Source organism: Megalobrama amblycephala, linkage group LG12 (assembly GCF_018812025.1).
Source record: "Megalobrama amblycephala isolate DHTTF-2021 linkage group LG12, ASM1881202v1, whole genome shotgun sequence".
Lineage (NCBI taxonomy): Eukaryota > Metazoa > Chordata > Actinopteri > Cypriniformes > Xenocyprididae > Megalobrama > Megalobrama amblycephala.
This window is the reverse complement of record NC_063055.1, coordinates 30,440,926-30,460,620: the sequence shown is the minus strand read 5'-3', so window position 1 is coordinate 30,460,620 and position 19,695 is coordinate 30,440,926. Positions and strand designations below refer to the sequence as shown.

The 19,695-nt window shown below is 35.5% G+C and overlaps 1 protein-coding gene across 1 annotated transcript in view; it reads left to right on the top strand.

Annotated features, from left to right (window-relative positions):
- Positions 1-19,695, top strand: part of LOC125280523 (transmembrane protein 132C) — a 63,386-nt gene that overhangs the window by 35,007 nt on the left and 8,684 nt on the right. Inside the window, 1 exon segment of the mRNA XM_048211097.1 lies at positions 7,629-7,772. Within this exon segment, the coding sequence (XP_048067054.1) occupies positions 7,629-7,772 (144 nt within the window).

The window sequence follows — 19,695 nt, the reverse complement described above, 5'->3', positions numbered from 1 at the left end:
TCACTAATATGTTTTTGTTTTTTTTAAATACTGGTAACACTTTATTTTAGGGTATTTTAACTAGTTGCTTATTAGCATGCATATTACTAGAATATTGGCTGTTTATTACTACTTATTATGCACATATTAATGCCTTATTCTACATGACTTTATTCTACATTCTTAATCCTTCCCAATACCTAAACTTAACAACTAACTTTCTTACTATTAATAAGCAGTAAAATAGGAGTTTATTTTTTCCACTATTACTGTACTCCTTTCCACTATTGCCTTTGGATTGCTTAGTTGAGGACACTTAACTAAGCCACAATTATCTAGCCATTTTAGCTGATCCAGTTATTAAACTGAATTGAATCACTGAACTAATTCGAGCTGAACAACAACCCGAATTCCGGAAATGTTGGGACTTTTATTAAATTTAAATAAAATGAAAACTAAAAGACTTTCAAATTACACGAGCCAATATTTTATTCACAATAGAACATAAATAACTTAACAAATGTTTAAAGGGAGAAATTTTACAATTTTATTCACTAAATGAGCTAATTTTAAATTTGATGCCTGCTACAGGTTTCAAAAAAGTTGGCATGCATGGGGCAACAAATGGCTGAAAAAGCAAGACATTTTGAAAAGATTCAGCTGAGAGAACATCTAACTACTAATTAGTTAATTGATATCAGATCTGTAACATGATTAGCTATAAAAGGGATGTTTTAGAGAGGCAGAGTCTCTCAGAAGTAAACATGGGCAGAGGTTCTCCAATCTGTAAAAGAGTGCATAAAAAGATTGTGAAATACTTTAAAAACAATGTTTTTCAATGTCAAATTGCAAAGGCTTCGCAAATCTCATCATCTACAGTGCATAACATCATCAAGAGATTCAGAGAAACTGGAGAAATCTCTGTGTTTAAGGGAAAAAGGCCAAAGACCTTTATTGGATGCCTATGGTCTTTGGGCCCTCAGTCAGTCATCGGCATGATTGTGTCAATGACATTACTAAATGTGCCCAGGAATACTTCCAAAAACCACTGTCGGTAAACACAATCCGGCATACCATCTGCAGATGCCAACTAAAGCTCTATCATGCAAAAAGGAAGACATACGTGAACATGGTCCAGAAGCGCCGTCGTGTCCTGTGAGCCAAGGCTCATGGACTGTTTTAAAGTGAAAAAGTGTTCTATGGTCAGACGAGTCCAAATTTGACATTCTTGTTGGAAATCATGGACACCGTGTCCTCCGGGCTAAAGAGGAGGGAGACCTTCCAGTGTGTTATCAGCATTCAGTTCAAAAGCCAGCATCTCTGATGGTATGGAGGTGCATTAGTGCATACGGTATGGGCAGCTATTACAACAGCATGGCTTTGTCGTAGAAGAGTCCGGGTGATGAATTGGCCTGCCTGCAGTCCAGATCTTTCACCTATAGAGAACATTTGGCACATCATTAAAAGAAAGATGACCACAAACTCTTCAGCAGCCCATATCAGGCAAGAATGGAACCAAATTCCAACACCAAAACTCCAGAAACTCAAAACCTGGATGCCCAGACATCTTCTTGTTTTGAAAAGAAGAGGAGATGCTACACAATGGTAAACATGCCACTGTCCCGATTATTTTGAGGCTTGTAGCAGGCATCAAATTTGAAATTAGCTCATTTTGTGCATAAAATTGTAAAATTTCTTAATTTAAACATTTATGTTATCTATGTTCTATTGTGAATAAAAAAATGGCTTGTGTGATTTGAAAGTCTTTTAGTTTTTATTTTATTCAAATTAAAAAAAAAAAAAAAAAAAAAAAAAAACATCCCAACATTTCGGGAATACAGTTTATACATTACTGTCTTCAGTAGAGCTGCTTATAACTGAATTGAACTCATTCATAATGAATGAACAGTTATTGAACAGAACTGAATCAAGGCTGCACTGAATTGAGCTGAATAATCACACTATTATCTCTCTTTCTCTTTAATAGTTGATGAAATTTGCATCATTAATTCTACTGAAAATGTTTTATAGTTTATATTAAATGCAAATAGCTTTAGAGGCATTTACAGTTTTTTTTTTTTTTTTTTTTTTACATATAAATATGTATTTAAGTACACTCAAGTTGGACTTAAATATTTATATGTAATTTCATAATTATGTTTATTGTGTTCTGCTGAATGTACAGACAAGCATCTATGGTAAACTAAAATATACTTCAGTATCATTTCTATTGAAACTTGTTTGTCATTTAATAATATATTTGTAATTAACTTCTTTATAGCACCTAATGATTAAAACAATGATTTAAAATGTAGTTTAAAGTAAAACTTTTAATTTGAGATTACAAATATACAAAATGCCCTTTTTATAACTGTACTTAAGTATAAACATATTATGAAAGTTATGAAAGTTTATTCTCTTTAAAGGGATATTTTTCTCCCAAAAATGAAAATTCTGTCATCATTTACTCAGAATGTCAGTAAACCAAACAGTTGATGGGCCCCACTGACTTCCATAGTATGTTTTTCCTATACCATAGAAGTCATTGAGTCCTATCTACTGTTTGGTTGCCAATATTCTTCAAAATATCTCCTTTTGTGCTCAGCAGGAGAAAGAAATTCATATAGATTTAGAGGTTTAGAACAACCTGACCATGAGTAAATGACAACAGAGTTTTCGTTATTGGGTAAACTATCCCTTTAAGTTCACTTAAGTGGCTTTTTATTTCATTAATATTATACTATCAGCAGCTACAGTTTTTTTTTTTAAATATACTTGTAAGATTTGAAGTACACTACAAGTGCGTATTCAATACAACGAAGCACACTTCTTTTTCACAAGGGGTGAAATATCTGATTGGCCTTTTACATTGAAATAAAACACAACACCATTTAAAGATGAAGAGCATCCAGTTTACCTGTTTACTTACCAAATTATTAAATGTTCAAATATTTGCAGTGTGTCAAAAGGCATGGCAGACAACTGTTTAACAAAATCAGCATTTCTATCTGAGACAGTAAAGTATCTTCATGTCTTATTCACTGGCATTTTGAAAGACAGAATTGATCCAGCAGGGTTCCAGGGGTCGGTGCTGTGACAGAGCTTGTAAATGTGACAAGCTTCATCTGCAAGTCCAATCATGTTGACCTTTGGATTGTGTCCAAACATGAGCAGATTTAGGCATAATCAATCAGATTTTCTGTAGCAGCTGTAATATACAGCTGGACAAGGTCCCAGAAATCTGAAAACAGCACAGGACGTAGAATGGCCAAAAAGTCCATAATATGTAGACTGATCCTTTACGGGAAAAAAAAAAAAAAAAAAAGTTTATTGTGCTATTAGTATACTTTAAAAAATAAAAAATAAAATAGAAGCATATACATTCAGTCTACATTTTATGTACTTAAGATATGGACAAAATTAAACTTTGCTTATACAGCAATTATCCAAAAAAAAGTGTATTTGCTCTAAATTTGTACTTAATCTTCTAAGTATACTTGGATTGCAGTTATCTGTACTTGTAGAGTAGCCTATTGTCACGTTCCCGTTCATTCCGGACTCCAATTCCCATAATCCTCCCTGCCAGTCACATGCACACTCCACACCAATCACCCATACAGCTAAGCACATTCTCTGGACTATTTAAGGTGCCCTAGATTGTTTTTTTCAAGATGTAATATAAGTCCTAGGTGTCTGAATGTGTCTGTGAAGTTTCAGCTCAAAATACCCCATACTGCCTATTTTGGGGCATCATTAACTATGCACTGATTTTTCAGGCGCCGCCCCTTTAAGAGAGGCTTGCCCCACGAGCTTCGACTATATATACTCTAATCAAAGTACACAGCATTAACCCTCAAATGGATCAAGTGTTCGTCATGCATTACCCTGTGAGTATATAAGTATTTATTTAGATGGTTACTGTCTGTGTGAGTTTGAGGCTATGCTGTGGCTAAAGCTGTTACACACTGTTGGAGAGATTTATAAAGAATGAAGTTGTGTTTATGCTTATACAGATCCTGTTTTAAAATGAAAATAGCGACGGCTCTCTCGTTCCCCGTGTATTTATCCACATTTAACAGACATTAGCCTGCTAATGAAACATTTAGAAAAACTTTACAAATATCACTAAAAATATCATGATATCATGGATCATGTCAGTTATTATTGCTCCATGCCATTTTTCACTGTTGTTCTTGCTTGCTTACCTTTTGGACTGTTTATCGTTTCCTGGTTTTGTGGGGTCGTAATATTAATGATATCTGCGGTGTTATGTTGAGATCAGAGTGTCCCGATTCCCTGGGGTTTGAAACTCAATGTATGTCTTTTCAGTTCCACGATCATGATTCTTCTCACTCACACACTACCTCATTGCCTGCTTTCTGCTATACCTGTTTGCTACTGTTTGACCCTTGCCTGTTACTACGAACTCTGCTTTAATAAAGCTTGCACAAGAATCCAATCCTGAGTCCCGCCTCATTACACCTATAGAGTAGCGTAGAGTAGCCTGTAGAGTAGCCTGTACTTTTTCACACATTTTGGCTGCTTTGAGATAGTACTCCAGCATGATTTACATACTGTGTTCAGGTGATAAATGTTATATGTTCAAGTTTATGGTAACAAGTCTGCTTTGAGTTGGAATAGATTAAATAGTAAATTGTTGGTGAATTAAACAAATAATTAATTTGGCTGATATAAATGGAAGAACAACAACGGACTTGATTGAATGGGATTTTATTATAAGCCATTACCAGAAGATATAGTTTTAAATGTCATCACAAAACTTAAAGTCAAATAGGAAAAGATATAAATCTGGTAGTGTAGAGAGGAGTAAAATTCAAGTCTACTTAAAGAATAAAGGTATATTTTAATTAAAAATGACTACTTAAATAGAAGTCTTTTAAAAGGTCAATTTATAGTACTTTCAAAAAACTCAGACATGTGCTAGAAGTATATAGGTAGTGTAACGGAGCACAGCTGGCAAGAGTTGTGCTGGTAAACCTCACTTACCACCTCCCATCTCGGCTGTCGCCAGTTTGAGCAGCCCAATCAGAATACGTCGCACTAGTAAACAGTAACATTATACCTATAATTTTACTTGTAGTATAGTTCACAGATAGTTGCAATACAGAAGAAAAACGTAAATATAAACTTGTTGTGTACTCTACATTTACGCTAAAATTTGTATTTTTATAGACTATGTGGGCCAGTTGACCCTTCGCCAGGAGTTTGGCTTGTCGGACGTAGCAACAGTAACTAAAGGGGATGGGTCTTTGCGAATGGTCAGTTTAGTCCTGAGAAGTACCGAAATGGTAAACTTACAAATACTACTACAGTGATATTAGTATACGACATATTATTGTCACGGGTAGGTCCAATGAAGATGAATACAAAAATCAAACAAGGTTTATTTAGAACACTCAAAGATAGTCCAAAAGCATAACAGAGTGACTTAACACAAGCAATACCAGACAAATGAAGAGTGCAAATGAAGCAACTTAAATACAGGGTGAATGAGGGAACTAATAAGGATCACCTGTGATGATCAAATGAATCTCCATGACTTAAAAGGTGGCGGGAAAAATGAGCAAAGGAAGACATGTGACATATGAAAACAAACTGAATGTCCATAAAAACTAAAATGAACTGAACATAACTGTGACAATTATACTGCTTAAAAAGAACTTAAAGGGTTAGTTCAATCAAAAAATAGATTTCTGTCATTAAGTACTCACCTTCATGTCGTCCTAAACCCGTAAGACATTCATTTGTCTTCGGAACACACATTAAAGGGATAGTTGACCCAAAAATGAAAATTTGATGTTTATTTGCTTACCCCCAGCGCATCCAGTATGTAGGTGACTTTGTTTCTTCAGTAGAACACAAATGATGATTTTTAACTCCAACCGTTGCGGTCTGTCAGTCTTATAATGCGAGTGAATGGGAACAAAATCAATAAGAGTAAAAAAAACTTGCTTAGACAAATCTAAATCAAACCCTGTGGCTCGTGACGACACATTGATGTCCTAAGACACGAAACGATCGGTTTGTGCGAGAAACCGAACAGTATTTATATCATTATATACCTCTAATACACCACTATGTCCAACTGCGTTCAGCACTCGGTTAGTGAGGTCTGAACGTGCTCTGACAACGGCAGTGATGTCTCGCGCTTATACTTCAGTGCTAGACATTACTTCTGTTGTCAGAGCGCGATCAGACCTCACTAACCGAGTGCTGAACGCAGTTGGACATAGTGGTGTATTAGAGGTAAAAAATTATATAAATACTGTTCGGTTTCTCGCACAAACCGATCGTTTCTTGTCTTAGGACATCAGTGTGTTGTCACGAGCCGCAGGGTTTAATTTGGATTTGTCTATGCAAGTTTTTCGACTCTTATTGATTGTGTTCCCATTCACTCGCATTATTTGACTGACAGACGGCAACGGTTGCAGTTAAAAATCATCATTTGTGTAAGTCACATCTACATCTTGGATGCGCTGGGGGTAAGCAGATAAACATCAAATTTTCATTTTTGGGTGAACTATCCCTTTAAGATATTTTTGATGAAATCCAAGGGTATCTGATCCACACATAGGCAGCAACAACATTGCTTCATAATATTAAGGTTAAACCACTGCAGTCACGTCGACAGTTTTTTAACAATGTCTGTAGTATCTTTCTGGTCCTCAAAAGGTGCAATAACGTTGGTGCCTATGTGTGGATCAGATACCCTCTGGATTTCATCAAAAATATCTTAATTTGTGTTCCAAAGACAAACAAAGGTCTTAGGGGTTTGGAACGACATGAGGGTGAGTACTTAATGATGAGAATTAATTTTTGGGTGAACTAACCATTTAAAGTATACTGCACTTCTTTTTTTGTAAGGGATCTTGTTTTTTGTTTTTTTTAGCAATAGCACATGGAGAAGCTAAGAGGACATTCTCACTAAGGCCCTTGCAACTAAAGAACGCATGAAATGCTTATTCAAATAGAATGTAAATGTAATTTGCTTTTTTTAAAATGATACTTTAATTCATGAAAAAACAGTACTGTTTGATCAAACTAATGGTAATGGCAAATCCTTATTTAATTTTTAGTAAAACAAAATTGATTTTTATTGCATTGTGTAAAGCTAAGTGACCTTTGTTTCCTGAAAACTTGTTTCATTTATGTGAGCAGGCATTTTGCATCTGTCAGGATCTTTAAAGTTCAGAGGTTTGCCCCACTAAGCTGTTGCTTCCCATTCACTGTATAGAAAATATTAGAAAATGGGGTTTTGTCCCATAAAATAATCCGTCTTTGCTTTTCACAAATGACATTGATTACATAAAGTTATATCAGTCCAGGTAGTGCATCTCTGGCCTAGATTATCTAAATAGATTGACACAGTCCATTCCAACCTAAAATCCGCTTTTGTGTCCCTGAACATACTATTTTTATGTATAAAATGTGTTTAAAAAGGCGCTGATATTATGGCATTAAATTCATCACTAGATTGCGGTGTTATTGTATCTTGTTAAATCTCTGACCTTCATTTGTAGTTGTTAAATCTCTGACAAACCTTTTAAATCTCTGACCTCCACTGCTAAAGTTGAAGCTTAGCTCAGTATCAAGATCCAAAATTTAACTTTGATCTCTGTCCCGTGTAGGACACCGAGCTGTTGAACACTGCCGTGCTGACTGGTAAGAGGGTTACGGTGGCTGTACGAACCATTGCTGTGGAACAGGATGGTTCTGTAACGGATGTCTCTGACTTAGCTGACTGCAGCTCCACAGATGAAGATGTTCTTAAGGTACAGTCACTATACAGTCACAAAGTGCGTATCATATGCATGCGAAAAACTGCGTACCATATGCATGCCAAAATTCATTTTGGCATATACATTCCACGAATTGCACACGTATTATTGATACGCATTTTCGTGTGATCGGGCTCCACACACACACACACACACACACACACACATGTTGGGTTTCCATGTTTTTATGACAAGGCAAGTTTAGTTCAGACTGAAAACATCATGTGGTGCAACTTTCTAAATTTTTAATGGTTTATGAATAAATAATAATGAATTTACCTTGGAAAGTATATTTAATAGTGAAAATAATGATTAAGATCTGTACATTAAAATGTATTCAAAGTATGTTTTTATCTGTTACTTGAAGGCTACACCTCATGATATTTTTGGCAATAAATTTGCAATTTTCTTGAATGCTATATCTTGAGTTGTTTTTTTTTCCAAAATCACATGGAACCTACAGTACTGTGACAAAGTCTTAGACACATTAGTATTATTACCAAAAAAAGAAGTGTATGCATGTAATGAACCCCTTTCACACATTAAACCCGGTAAATTATTTTAAAATTGCCATATTGGTTTTGGTATATACACAAATTTGCTGTTCACTGAAACAATTTGTCCTATATATGTATATGTATATATATATATATATATATATATATATATAAAGTAACAGGCATAAGGGGATGATCACATAAAACGTATTTTTGATCTTAACTTTTTCCACCCTTTGATAGAATTTTTCTGGCAAGCCATGTTTTCAAAATTATACTGTAGGGGGCATTATTATGCATCTTCTGAAATAGTACAGAAACGCTGGATTCAAAAACAAGCAAAGAAGAAGCAGAAACAATCAATAGAATCTTTGCTTGCAAACATGCATAGATATATACACTAGATGTCGCCTTGGCTACGGCAGTTCATTGGAACGAATGCGTCAACAGAGCCGCCATCTTGGAACAGGGGAGCCCCTCCTCTTTAATGCATCAGCGTCAATGTAGACAAAGGTCTAACGGAAATAAAATCACCATAAATCGTCATGAATACGATTTTCTAGTTGTTGTTTTTTTTGGTTCGTTCCAACGGTCAGACATGTATTTATCATTGAGTCCAGAGAAAATGTAAGGTTTTGATATTAAGATAATCTACTTTTTAAAAATATAATGCATAGTGCTAGTAGGCCTAAGTTTATTAGTCACATTCTTCCACTTGAGTAAACTTCGAATTGCTACTTACATATAATTATTAAAGAATAAAACAGATAAACAACATGAAAATCACCACAGTGGTACTTGGGGAGATCTAGAACAAGAATCAGGTGGAGTTTGTAGAAAACAATTCGATTTAATATTTTTATGAATTTTTAAAATATGTCTGTATAGCGAGGTAGTCTATGACTTTGACATATAATTATTAAAGAATAAAACAGTAAAACAACATGATAGTCACCACAGTTGTACTTAATTGGGAACATGTATAACAAGAATCAGGTGAAGTTTGCAGTAAACAGTTTCATTTTATTTATTTTTTATGAATTTTAAAAATATTTCTACCGACACTTAACACCTACCACGCAACCTCATGTAGACGCGCAATACATTTTAAGCATAGATGGCGTGACCGCATACAGGTCATGGGGCGGCGGCAGGCGGGCAGGTATAGGTGCGTTTATCCGTGGCAAGTCAGGACAGGCGCGTATATCGAGTGGCAGGTCTCCGTGGCAGCTGCCCCTGCCACGCAAAGATCTTACCCCTACTGCGGTTCTCTTAACTGTCAAGAACGAATGGGTAACTAGCATGGATTAGTTGCGGTCGTTAGCCAAGGACTGAAACAAACCATTGTAACCAGAAATATAATTTCGTAACATTCAATATCATAAAACACATTCTCACTTGTGAAATGTAATCCTTTGCTGTCTGTTTTTTTAGATTTCTTTCGTTTGAACATCCATACGCAGCACAAAAGTCCAGCATCGTCCATGAATTCAAAGTATAGGCGGAGATAGCAGCGTTACCTAGCTACTTCCTATGACAAGACCCCTGTTCCAAGATGGCGGCGGTTTTGACGCATGCTTAGAACCCCAAGGCGACATCTAGTGTATATATCTATGGCACACATGTATGCTAACACGACCATCAGGCATGAAACAGCATATAAATAAAACCTTCCTAATGTTACAGAATTTTTGATCATCATTCTGAATCTGATCCAGATAAAGTCTGACAAATATACAAATAGCTCAGCTTTTTGTTCAAAATTGTTTTTTTTTTGTTTTCTATGAAACTTACCCACATTTTTTTTTTTTTTTAAAATCAGACATTCTGTTCTTTCTTTTGATAAATTGACTGTTTACATATTAATTCAACAAAATATTCTGGGGTCCATGAAAGTTTTGTGAATATAATTAAAAATGCTGCCACTGGTAAATGGTAGCAAGGAAAGGAAGAGTTAATAGTTGCTATAATGCTGCAATAATATGCAGTTATCATAATATGCAGTAGTAGTAACCACAGAGCCACAGTGTTGATGAATAGAAGGCACAGTCTTGAGTGTGGTCAGACGTCACAACGGTCTGAGTTTGTCTAGTGCATGTTTACAGAAAAACAATTAAACGCACCGGAGCTTACTGTAAACACCTCCGACAGAGCTTTATAATTTCTCATGGCAGCTTGTTCTGAACTAATACATGCTCATACTCATAATCTTATGCTTTGATCACACATAGCATCAAAGTGGTAAGTTAATGGTAAATTACAACATCTCATACCAGAAAATTGCCACAACTGATTTACAGGTATTTTTGAACACAACCACACAACTAGTGATTTAACAGTAAAGACTGTATGTGTGAAAGGGGTTTCTGTCAGACATGCAGTGATAGGTCTCAAAAGAACATCTCAAAGTCTTCTCTTGTGTATGCAACTTCTGCCACTTTCAGAGTGTTCTTGTGACAGTCCTCTCAAAGTCATTAAGCCGCGCTGTGACCTCACTCAGGAGGGCTGTATCCTCTTTGTTGAGGATTTAATCTGAAAGGACAGCTCAGCACCATAATGTGACTACAGCCAAGATGAGAGACTTAAAAGAACTTCAGCTGTCTCATTCAAGGACAACACCACTTTCTGGCCTCATTTCTTAGAATTACACAGAAATGCATTTACTTTGATGTCCTCAATAAAAAAATATATATATTCAAACTTAAAACAAGATTAATAGATTATACATGAGCAACAAACATGATGCCACTCATGTTTGGAATAGTTCCCCAAAAATGAAAATTCTGCCATAATATACTCATATTCATGTTGTTCCAAACCAATGTGCTGTTATTTGTCCAGAGAAACACCCGCTGAAAGCTAACATATGGCTTCAGAAGATTTTGTCACACAGATTGTATGGATCGCTTTTATTTTATCATTTTCTTTTCTTCACAAAGCAATGACAGTAGGAATTGTATGAAAAAAGATTTGTGTGCAGAATCTTTAAAACTGTATTTTTCTACTTTTGTGAATTTCAATGGGGAATTTTTTTTAATAACATTTAATATTGCTTTACATTTTTATTTAATTTATATCAAGACAGGTTAGTAAATATATTTCTTTCTTTTCAACACTGTCTTTATTGACACACACACACAAAAAAAATAAAAAATAAATAAATAAATAACAAAAAAATTCAATATAATGGTACATTAATATCATAACACATAATGCATGTTAAGCCAGGTTACACAGGAAACAGACTATTAGGATCGATTTCCTTCAAAAATTCCATAAAAGGATTCTATACTTTGACAATATATGTAAGTTTTTCCAAAGCCAAACAGTTAGACAATTCCTGTAACCATTGCTTAAAACTAAGGCTTTCTATATTTTTCCAGTGACGTGCTACTGTGAGTTTTGCTTGTAATAAACAGAAAATCAACATTTTCTTACCAGAACTGGATAAAATGCAAGTTACTGGGACAATATTTAGTATACAAATTTTAGGACATTTAGGAACATTTTTGTTTCAAAACCAGTGATAAAAAGTCTAAAACCCTTTTCCCAAATATTTTGAACTTGAGGACACTTCCATAAGCAATGGTATAATGTTCCTATCTCTAGGTTGCATTTTATACATTGATTTGGAATATTTAGATTAAATTTATGTAGTAATTCTGGAGTTATGTACACTCTCATACACTCTCAATCCATTTGTATTGTATAGGTTTAAACCTTGTATTAACTGTCTGGGTCTGGGCCTTTAGACAGATACTCTGCCATTCATCCTCAGTTATATTCTCATTTGTCTTGGCACCAAGCCAAATGCTTGTTGTCTGCAGTTAATGGACATTAGTCTATAAAACATGGAAATTTGTTTACCACACTTAAGGTGGTTTAAAGTATTTTTTTCTAAAGGGGACAGATCTGGTAAGGCAGGAAGAGTGATTCTGTGCTTTTTTTTTTTTTTTTTTTTTTAAATAAAATTCCTAATTTGAAGATATTTAAAAAAACAAGTTTTAGGTAAATCATACTTTTGTCTTAAATCCTGAAAACTAAGCATAGCTTTATTGTTGAATAAATCTACCACCTTTATGCAATCCTTTTAATGCCCATAATTTTAAAACCAGCATCATGCGCTCTAAGTGTAAAAGAAGTGTTTCCCCAAATAGGGGTAAACTGTAATAATTGTGGAATCTCTCCAAGATGCTTAAACACTTCATACCATACCGCGAATAGTATTTTTAACAAAAGGATTAGAAGTGGCTTTTTTCAATTTGGGCAGGGGAGCGGAGTACAAATACAAATATTAGTGGTAAAGGAGCAGTTGTATTCGCCTCAATCCGCAACCAAGGGGTAGTATTTTCATTTGTAAATCAAAACATTGCTGCTCTAAGTTGAGCTGCCCAGTAATACCACTTAAGATTAGGCAACTGCAACCCTTCCCTTTCATATGGTAAATACAAAATAGAGAGCCTCAGCCTAGGATGCTGATTCGCCCAGATGAAATTTGATGAAAATCTTCCTCATATTACTGAAAAAATTATGTGAAGGGGGTAGGGGAATTGATTTGAAATAAGTATAAAAATTTCGGGAGAACATTCATTTTTAATATACTGATATGTCCAATCTGAGAAATTGGTAAAGATGACCATTTATTGATTGATTCAATGATTAATTTAGTTATATAATTATAATTACAGGAAACCAAATTGTTTAGGTCTGGGGTAATATTAATACCAAGATATCTAAAACTTTCCTGAGCATTTTTAAAGGGGGACTGGATGAGGAGGTGTAAAGACGCTCTGATTCTTTAAGAAATAAGATCATGGATTTTGGAACTCCTTCACTTTATAACCTGAAAAAAATTCCAAAAGTTTTAATTAGGCTCAGTAAAGAAGGGACAGAAGTGCCTTAAGTTAGATAAAAATAATATAATATCGTCAGCATATAATGCCAGGTTTATTTTCAAGACTGCCAATTGTAATCCCTGATATATCATTATTTCTTCGTACTTGCAATAGCTAAAGGTTCAATAGCCAATGTAAAAAGGAGCGTCGAAAGAGAGGCAACCTTGACGTGTACCTCGATAAAGCAGAAATGCTTTAGAGATTGTATTATTAGTCAATACCTCTGCTGTGGGATTTGAATATAGAATTTTAATCCATTTTCTAAAGTAAGGACCAATACCAAAGGGTGTCAAAAAGATAGGCCCACTCCACCCTATCAAAAGCCTTCTCGGCATCTAGGGAAAGTAAGGCTGTATCCGAGGCTCCTTTTATAACACACAACATATATTATGAAAGGCTTGTCTACCTTTTACAAAGCCATTTTGATCAGGATCAATCAATAATGGTAAAAACGTATAAAGTCTGCTGGTTAAAACTTTTGGCTAATAGATCTGTAGGAGGCACATTTTGTAGGATCTTTCCCTAGCTTAAGAATTAAAGTTATAAGGGCTGAACGCAAGGAAAAGGGAAGTTCTTCATTGTTGAAAGATTAATTAATCATATCAATAATTGGGATTATTAATTTGTTATGAAAAATCTTGTAGATGTCTATAGGCAGGCCATCGGGGCCTGGAGCTTTCCCACTATTCATACAATTAATGGCTGCACTCAAGTCTGCCTCTTCAATTGGTTGATCCAGTGTTTTGGAATCTTCCTCAGATAGCAGAAATAACTGAATTTCATCCATATAATGTTTTATATAGATAGAGATAGGTATTCACAGGAGGTGTCGAATTTATAAAGATCTTGATAATAGTTTCTAAAAGCATTATTCATTTCAGTTGGAATCATGGTCTTTTGTCCATCTATAGTTTCTATTTCATTAATCACTTTTTCATTTTGTTGAGCCTTAATTCTCCATGCCAATAGCCTACCAGCCTTTTTTCCTAGGTCATAATACGATTTGTTTAAGCCTAGTTATATTAGCCACAGCTGTATTGGTAGAGAGCTCATTCAATTCTGCTTTAAAGGTCCCGTTTTTCGTGTTTTTTTGAAGCTTTGATTGTGTTTATAGTGTGCAATATAACATGTGTTCATGTTTCGCGTGTAAAAAAAAACAGTATTTTTCACATAATTTACTTATCTGTATACTGCTGTTTCCACTGTCATAAAAACGGGCTGATGACTTCCTTGTTCTATGAAGTCCCTCCTTCAGAAATACGTAACGAGTTCTGATTGTGCCAGCGGTTCCTGTGTTGTGATTCGTTTATCTCATCTTGCCCGGAAAGGTCACGCCTCTTACCATAATGTGGAGATGCACGCGCTCAGTGTTATTGTAAACATGTCTTTAATTTTACCCTATCAATTTGAGCCGGAATCAGACCCGGTGATTGGACTGCGGGATGAAAATAACAGCGTTTCGACGACATGGCGACAAACACACTCTACAAACGCAACTCTTGTGTATTCCTGTGGGCGGAGGTTAGTCAAAAAACTGTTTTAGTGACGTCATTAAAGAAGGAAGTAGAGGGATGTAGTCCAAACTGGCCGTTCGATGTAGGCGACTTCTGTTAAATAAAATATCTCGCTTGGCATTGAACTTTGAGCTTTAAAATTTTACAGATTTTATTTATACTCTAACAACAACATTACACACTAACTAAAGTTTGAAACATGGGATCACGAAGAACGGGACCTTTAAGTAGTAAAATTTTATGTCTCAGATCAGGAGTATCTTGTTTGAAAATTTCTTCTTCTAAGTCCTTAATATTCTGTTCTAATCATTTTAAGGGTAGATCTGTTCGTTTTAGAACTAGTGAAGCTGATCATTTGTCCCCTGATGTAGGCCTTGAATGCCTCCCATCTTATTGAGGCAGACATCTGGTTTGTGTTACATTCAAAAAATGTCAATATGTTTACCTACAAAATCAAGAAACTCAGGGTTATGTAACCATTTTGTGTTCAGACGCCATCTAGGTGGGTTTTTAATTATCGTTTTAAGAGTATGATTCAGCGATAATGATGCATGATCAGATAAAAAAAAAAAAAAAATACTACTATATTTACAATCAGATATACAGTCAGTCATGCTATTTGAAATAAGAAAATAGTCTATTCTGGAATAAGTATGAAAGGATGCGGAATAGCAAGAAAATTCTTTTTTTTTTGTTGGATTTTGAAACCTCCAGATATCACTTAAATTAAGGTCTTTGATGTATTGATTAATTATGTTCCTGCTTTGAGACTGTGAGGTATCAATTCCTGTGGAGTGGTCCAAGTTAGGCTCTAAAGTACAATTAAAGTCATAAAGTCATATATATATATATATATATATATATATATATATATAAAATCCACAAGACAAAAAAAATAGCTAATGTAGTTAATGTCATCTTCGGCTTGGCTGATTCGGCTCTCAGCTTCGGTAAGTCTCTCAGTAAAGGTTGAGAAACCCTCTCTAACTTCTTTCACCACTGCCAAAACCACCTTGTATTGCGACAAAAACTAACTTTTCAGACAGTTTATAGCTGAAAGTATTACACTGTTATCTGGTTGAGTTTACGCCTCAGAGTTAGCATTGGCGCCAAACTGTGGGACATCTTCAGAAGTGGAACCTTCGTCAACAGCAGTATCCATATTATCTTTTTAATCGCTTTTTCTCTGTGGTCACGAAGACATGTTGAATGCTTTGCAGAGCGAAGAACAGAAAGGAAAGCGTAGCTTTGGGTTATCAGGTCTAAATAAAATATTTTAAAAATGGATAATCAGAGAGCGTTCAGAAGCCTGACTGCTCAGCAACCTGACATAACCGGAAGTCCCAGTAAATATATTTCTTCTCCAACAATGCAAATAGTTCCAAAAAATAAACAAACATAAAAAAACCATCAAGCTCTGCGTGTTACCAAGCAGCACACAAACCAAAAACCTTTCTGGAAAAGCATATACAAGTGGAGCAGGCTGACCACTTCTACGCAATGTGTTCTATAATCACTCCACTCCAGATCCACTGTGGGTTTTGCTTTACCTCACTGATGACAAGAGAAACCTACTCTGGCAGGTGTTTTTCTCTACAGCGACATAACTCACTCCTACCATAGTATGATGCATTGTTGGAGAAATTAACTAGCTAGTCACAACTGTTTCACAAAATCCTAGTAACTTTGAATGACATCCTTCTTTTGAATCATCAACAACAGAAATCAAGCGTATAGCGTTAGTTCTGGCAGGTCACGTTAGTCAAGCTCGCATCAGCTGACACTCAGCTGTTTCACACTGACCTACAGGAATATGTATATATGGTCCATTCAGCATTATCAGCAGCTTTATCGCATTGCTCAGGAGCTACAATCCGAATTCCAGAAATGTTGGGACGTTTTTTAAATTTGAATAAAATGAAAACTAAAAGACTTCCAGATCACATGAGCCAATATTTTATCCACAATAGAACATAGATAACATAACAAATTTTATACCTTTATCTACTAAATGAGCTCATTTCAAGTTTGATGCCTGCTACAGGTCTTAAAAAATTTGGCACAGAGGGGAAAAAATGGCTGAAATGCAAGATATTTCGAAAATATTCAGCTGGGAGAACATCCAGCAACTAATTCAAGTTAATTGATATCAGGTCTGTAACAAGATTAGCTATAAAAGGGATGTCTTAGGCCCCGTCCACACGGAGATGCGTTTTTGTGAATACGCACAAAACAGCACAAAACAGCAACAACAACAACAATAACAGACTCTAGATGCTTGTGTTAGTGTTGCAGAAGCTACTGAGCCAAAATAAAGCATTATTTCTAAGCTTTACTATAGTTTGTATACAGCGCGCAAGGTTTATGCTCATGCTCCAAGTCTTATTTGCTGCTTTAAGTGCATCTCTGTGGCAGAATTAAAGCGCCACATAATGGACTGGCAAGTATACTACATCGTTTCAGTGGTTTCGTGTGGACGCAGATATTTCTTGAGACGAGGGGGAAAAAAAAGATTGGATAGGGTAAGCTCCGGCTTCGTGTGGACGTAGCCTTAGAGAGGCAGAGTCTTTCAGAAATAAAGATGAAATAAAGATCTTGGAATACTTTAAAAACAATGTTCCTCAATGTCAAATTGCAAAGACTTTGCAAATCTCATCATCTACAGTGCATTACTTAATGGGCCCAGGAACACTTCCAAAAACCACTGTCGGTAAACACAATCCACCGTGCCATCTGCAGATGCCAACTAAAGCTTCTATCATGGATAAAGGAAGCCATATGTGAACATGATCCAGAAGCGCCGTCATGTCCTGTGGACCAAGGCTCATTTAAAATAAACTCTTTCAAAGTGGAAAAATGTTCTACGCTCAGACGAGTCAAAATTTGACATTCTTGTTGGAAATCACAGGACACCGTGTCCTTTGGGCTAAAGAGGAGGGAGACCTTCCAGCTTGTTATCAACTTTCAGTTCAAAAGCCAGCATGGCTTGATGGTATGGGAGTGCGTAAGTGTATACAGTATGGACAGCTTGCATGTTTAGGAAGGCACTATGAATGATGAATGGTATATAAAGGTTTTAGAGCAACATATGCTCCCCTCCAGATGATGCCTATTTCAGGGAAGGTCCTTGTGTATTTCAGCAGGACAATGCAAAACCACATACTGTGGTTTTTCTGCAAACTACTTCCTCTCCCTGCTGTTTCATGCTGCTGCCTGTCATTTTGAAATACTAGTTTATAGAGAGCTTCTGAGGTGTATGAGCTATACTGTGCTTCACACCAGAGTGAATGTATCAGGCATAAACAAAGGCTTCACTTGCTGTCTAGCACACACTTACGTTCTAGACAGCATCCAACTGTTCATTTTATTTTTAAAGCAAAATACTCTCATAAAAAAAAAAATGACACAAACAATTCTTAAAGTATATTACATTCAATATTTATATTACAATTCAGCATAAATATGATTGCTAGAAATACTGCCAATTATTCATTTGTTTACTAACTTAGGCCCTGTTTACATTTGTGTCAAACCGATAATAAGTGGACGACGCTAAATACAGTGGGAATCAGGAACCCCTTTCAGAATCTGTGAAAATGTGAAAATTTTTAACAAAACAAGAGAGATCATACAAAATGCATGTTATTTTTTGTTTAAGTACTGTCCTGAGTAAGATATTTTACATAAAAGATGTATACATATAGTCCACAAGACAAAAAAATAGCTGAATTTATTAAAATAACCCTGTTCAAAAGTTTGGGAACCCTTGGATCTTAATACTGTGTGTGGTTACCTGGATGATCCATGACTGTTTTTATGTTTTGTGATGGTTGTTCATGAGTCGCTTGTTTGTTCTGAACAGTTAAACTGAACTCTGTTCTTCAGAAAAATCCTCCAGGTCCTGCAAATTCTTCAGTTTCCCAGCATCTTTTGCATATTTGAACGCTTTCCAACAGTGACTGTATGATTTTGAGATTCATCTTTTCATGCTGAGGACAATTGAGGGACTCAAACACAACTGTTAAAAAAGGTTTAAACATTCACTGATGCTCCAGAAGGAAACACGATGCAATAAGATCTGGGGGGTGAAAACTTTTGAACAGGATGAAGATGTCCACATTTTTCTTATTTTGTTGAAATATATATTTTTTTCATTTAGTACTACCCATCGGAAGCAACAGAAGATACATGCATGTTTCCCAGAAGAAAAATTAAGTACAATTTACCTTGATCTTCAAATTCAAGATCTTCAAAAAGTTTTTACCCCTCGGCTCTTAATGCATCGTGTTTCCTTCTGGAGCATCAGTGAATGTTTGCAGCTTTTTTAACAGTTGTGTTTGAGTCCCTCAGTTGTCCTCAGTGTGAAAAGGCGGATCTCAAAATCATACAGTCACTGCTGGAAAGGGTTCAAATATGCAAAAGATGCTGGAAAACTGAAGAATTTGCAGGACCTGGAGGATTTTTCTGAAGAACAGAGCTCAGTTTAACTGTTCAGAACAAACAAGAGACTCATGAACAACCATCACAAAACATCAAAAAAAGTCATGGATCATCAGGTAATCCACACAAAGTATTAAGATCCAAGGGTTCCCAAACTTTTGAACTGGGTTATTTTAATAAATTCAGCTACTTTTTTTGTCTTGTGGACTATATGTAAACATCTTTTATGTAAAATATCTAAACCAAAAATAACATGCATTTTGTATGATCTCTCTTGTTTTGTTAAAAATTTTCACATTTTCACAAATTCTGAAAGGGGTTCCCAAACTTTCGATCCCCACTGTATAGGTGAGAACTGATTTCTAACATGTACTCACCACGTATAGTGTGGTCTTGAGCAGAAACAAAAGCTGCTGCTCTCTGTGTTTCATCATCTCCTTTCACATTTATATGCAACTTGCACAAGCTTATTTCATCCATTAGATCAAAAGACCTGAAAAAGCATACATTTACCCACACAAAGACCCCTCCCCTCAAAGAAATCAGGACAAAAGTGGTTGAAACTGGACAA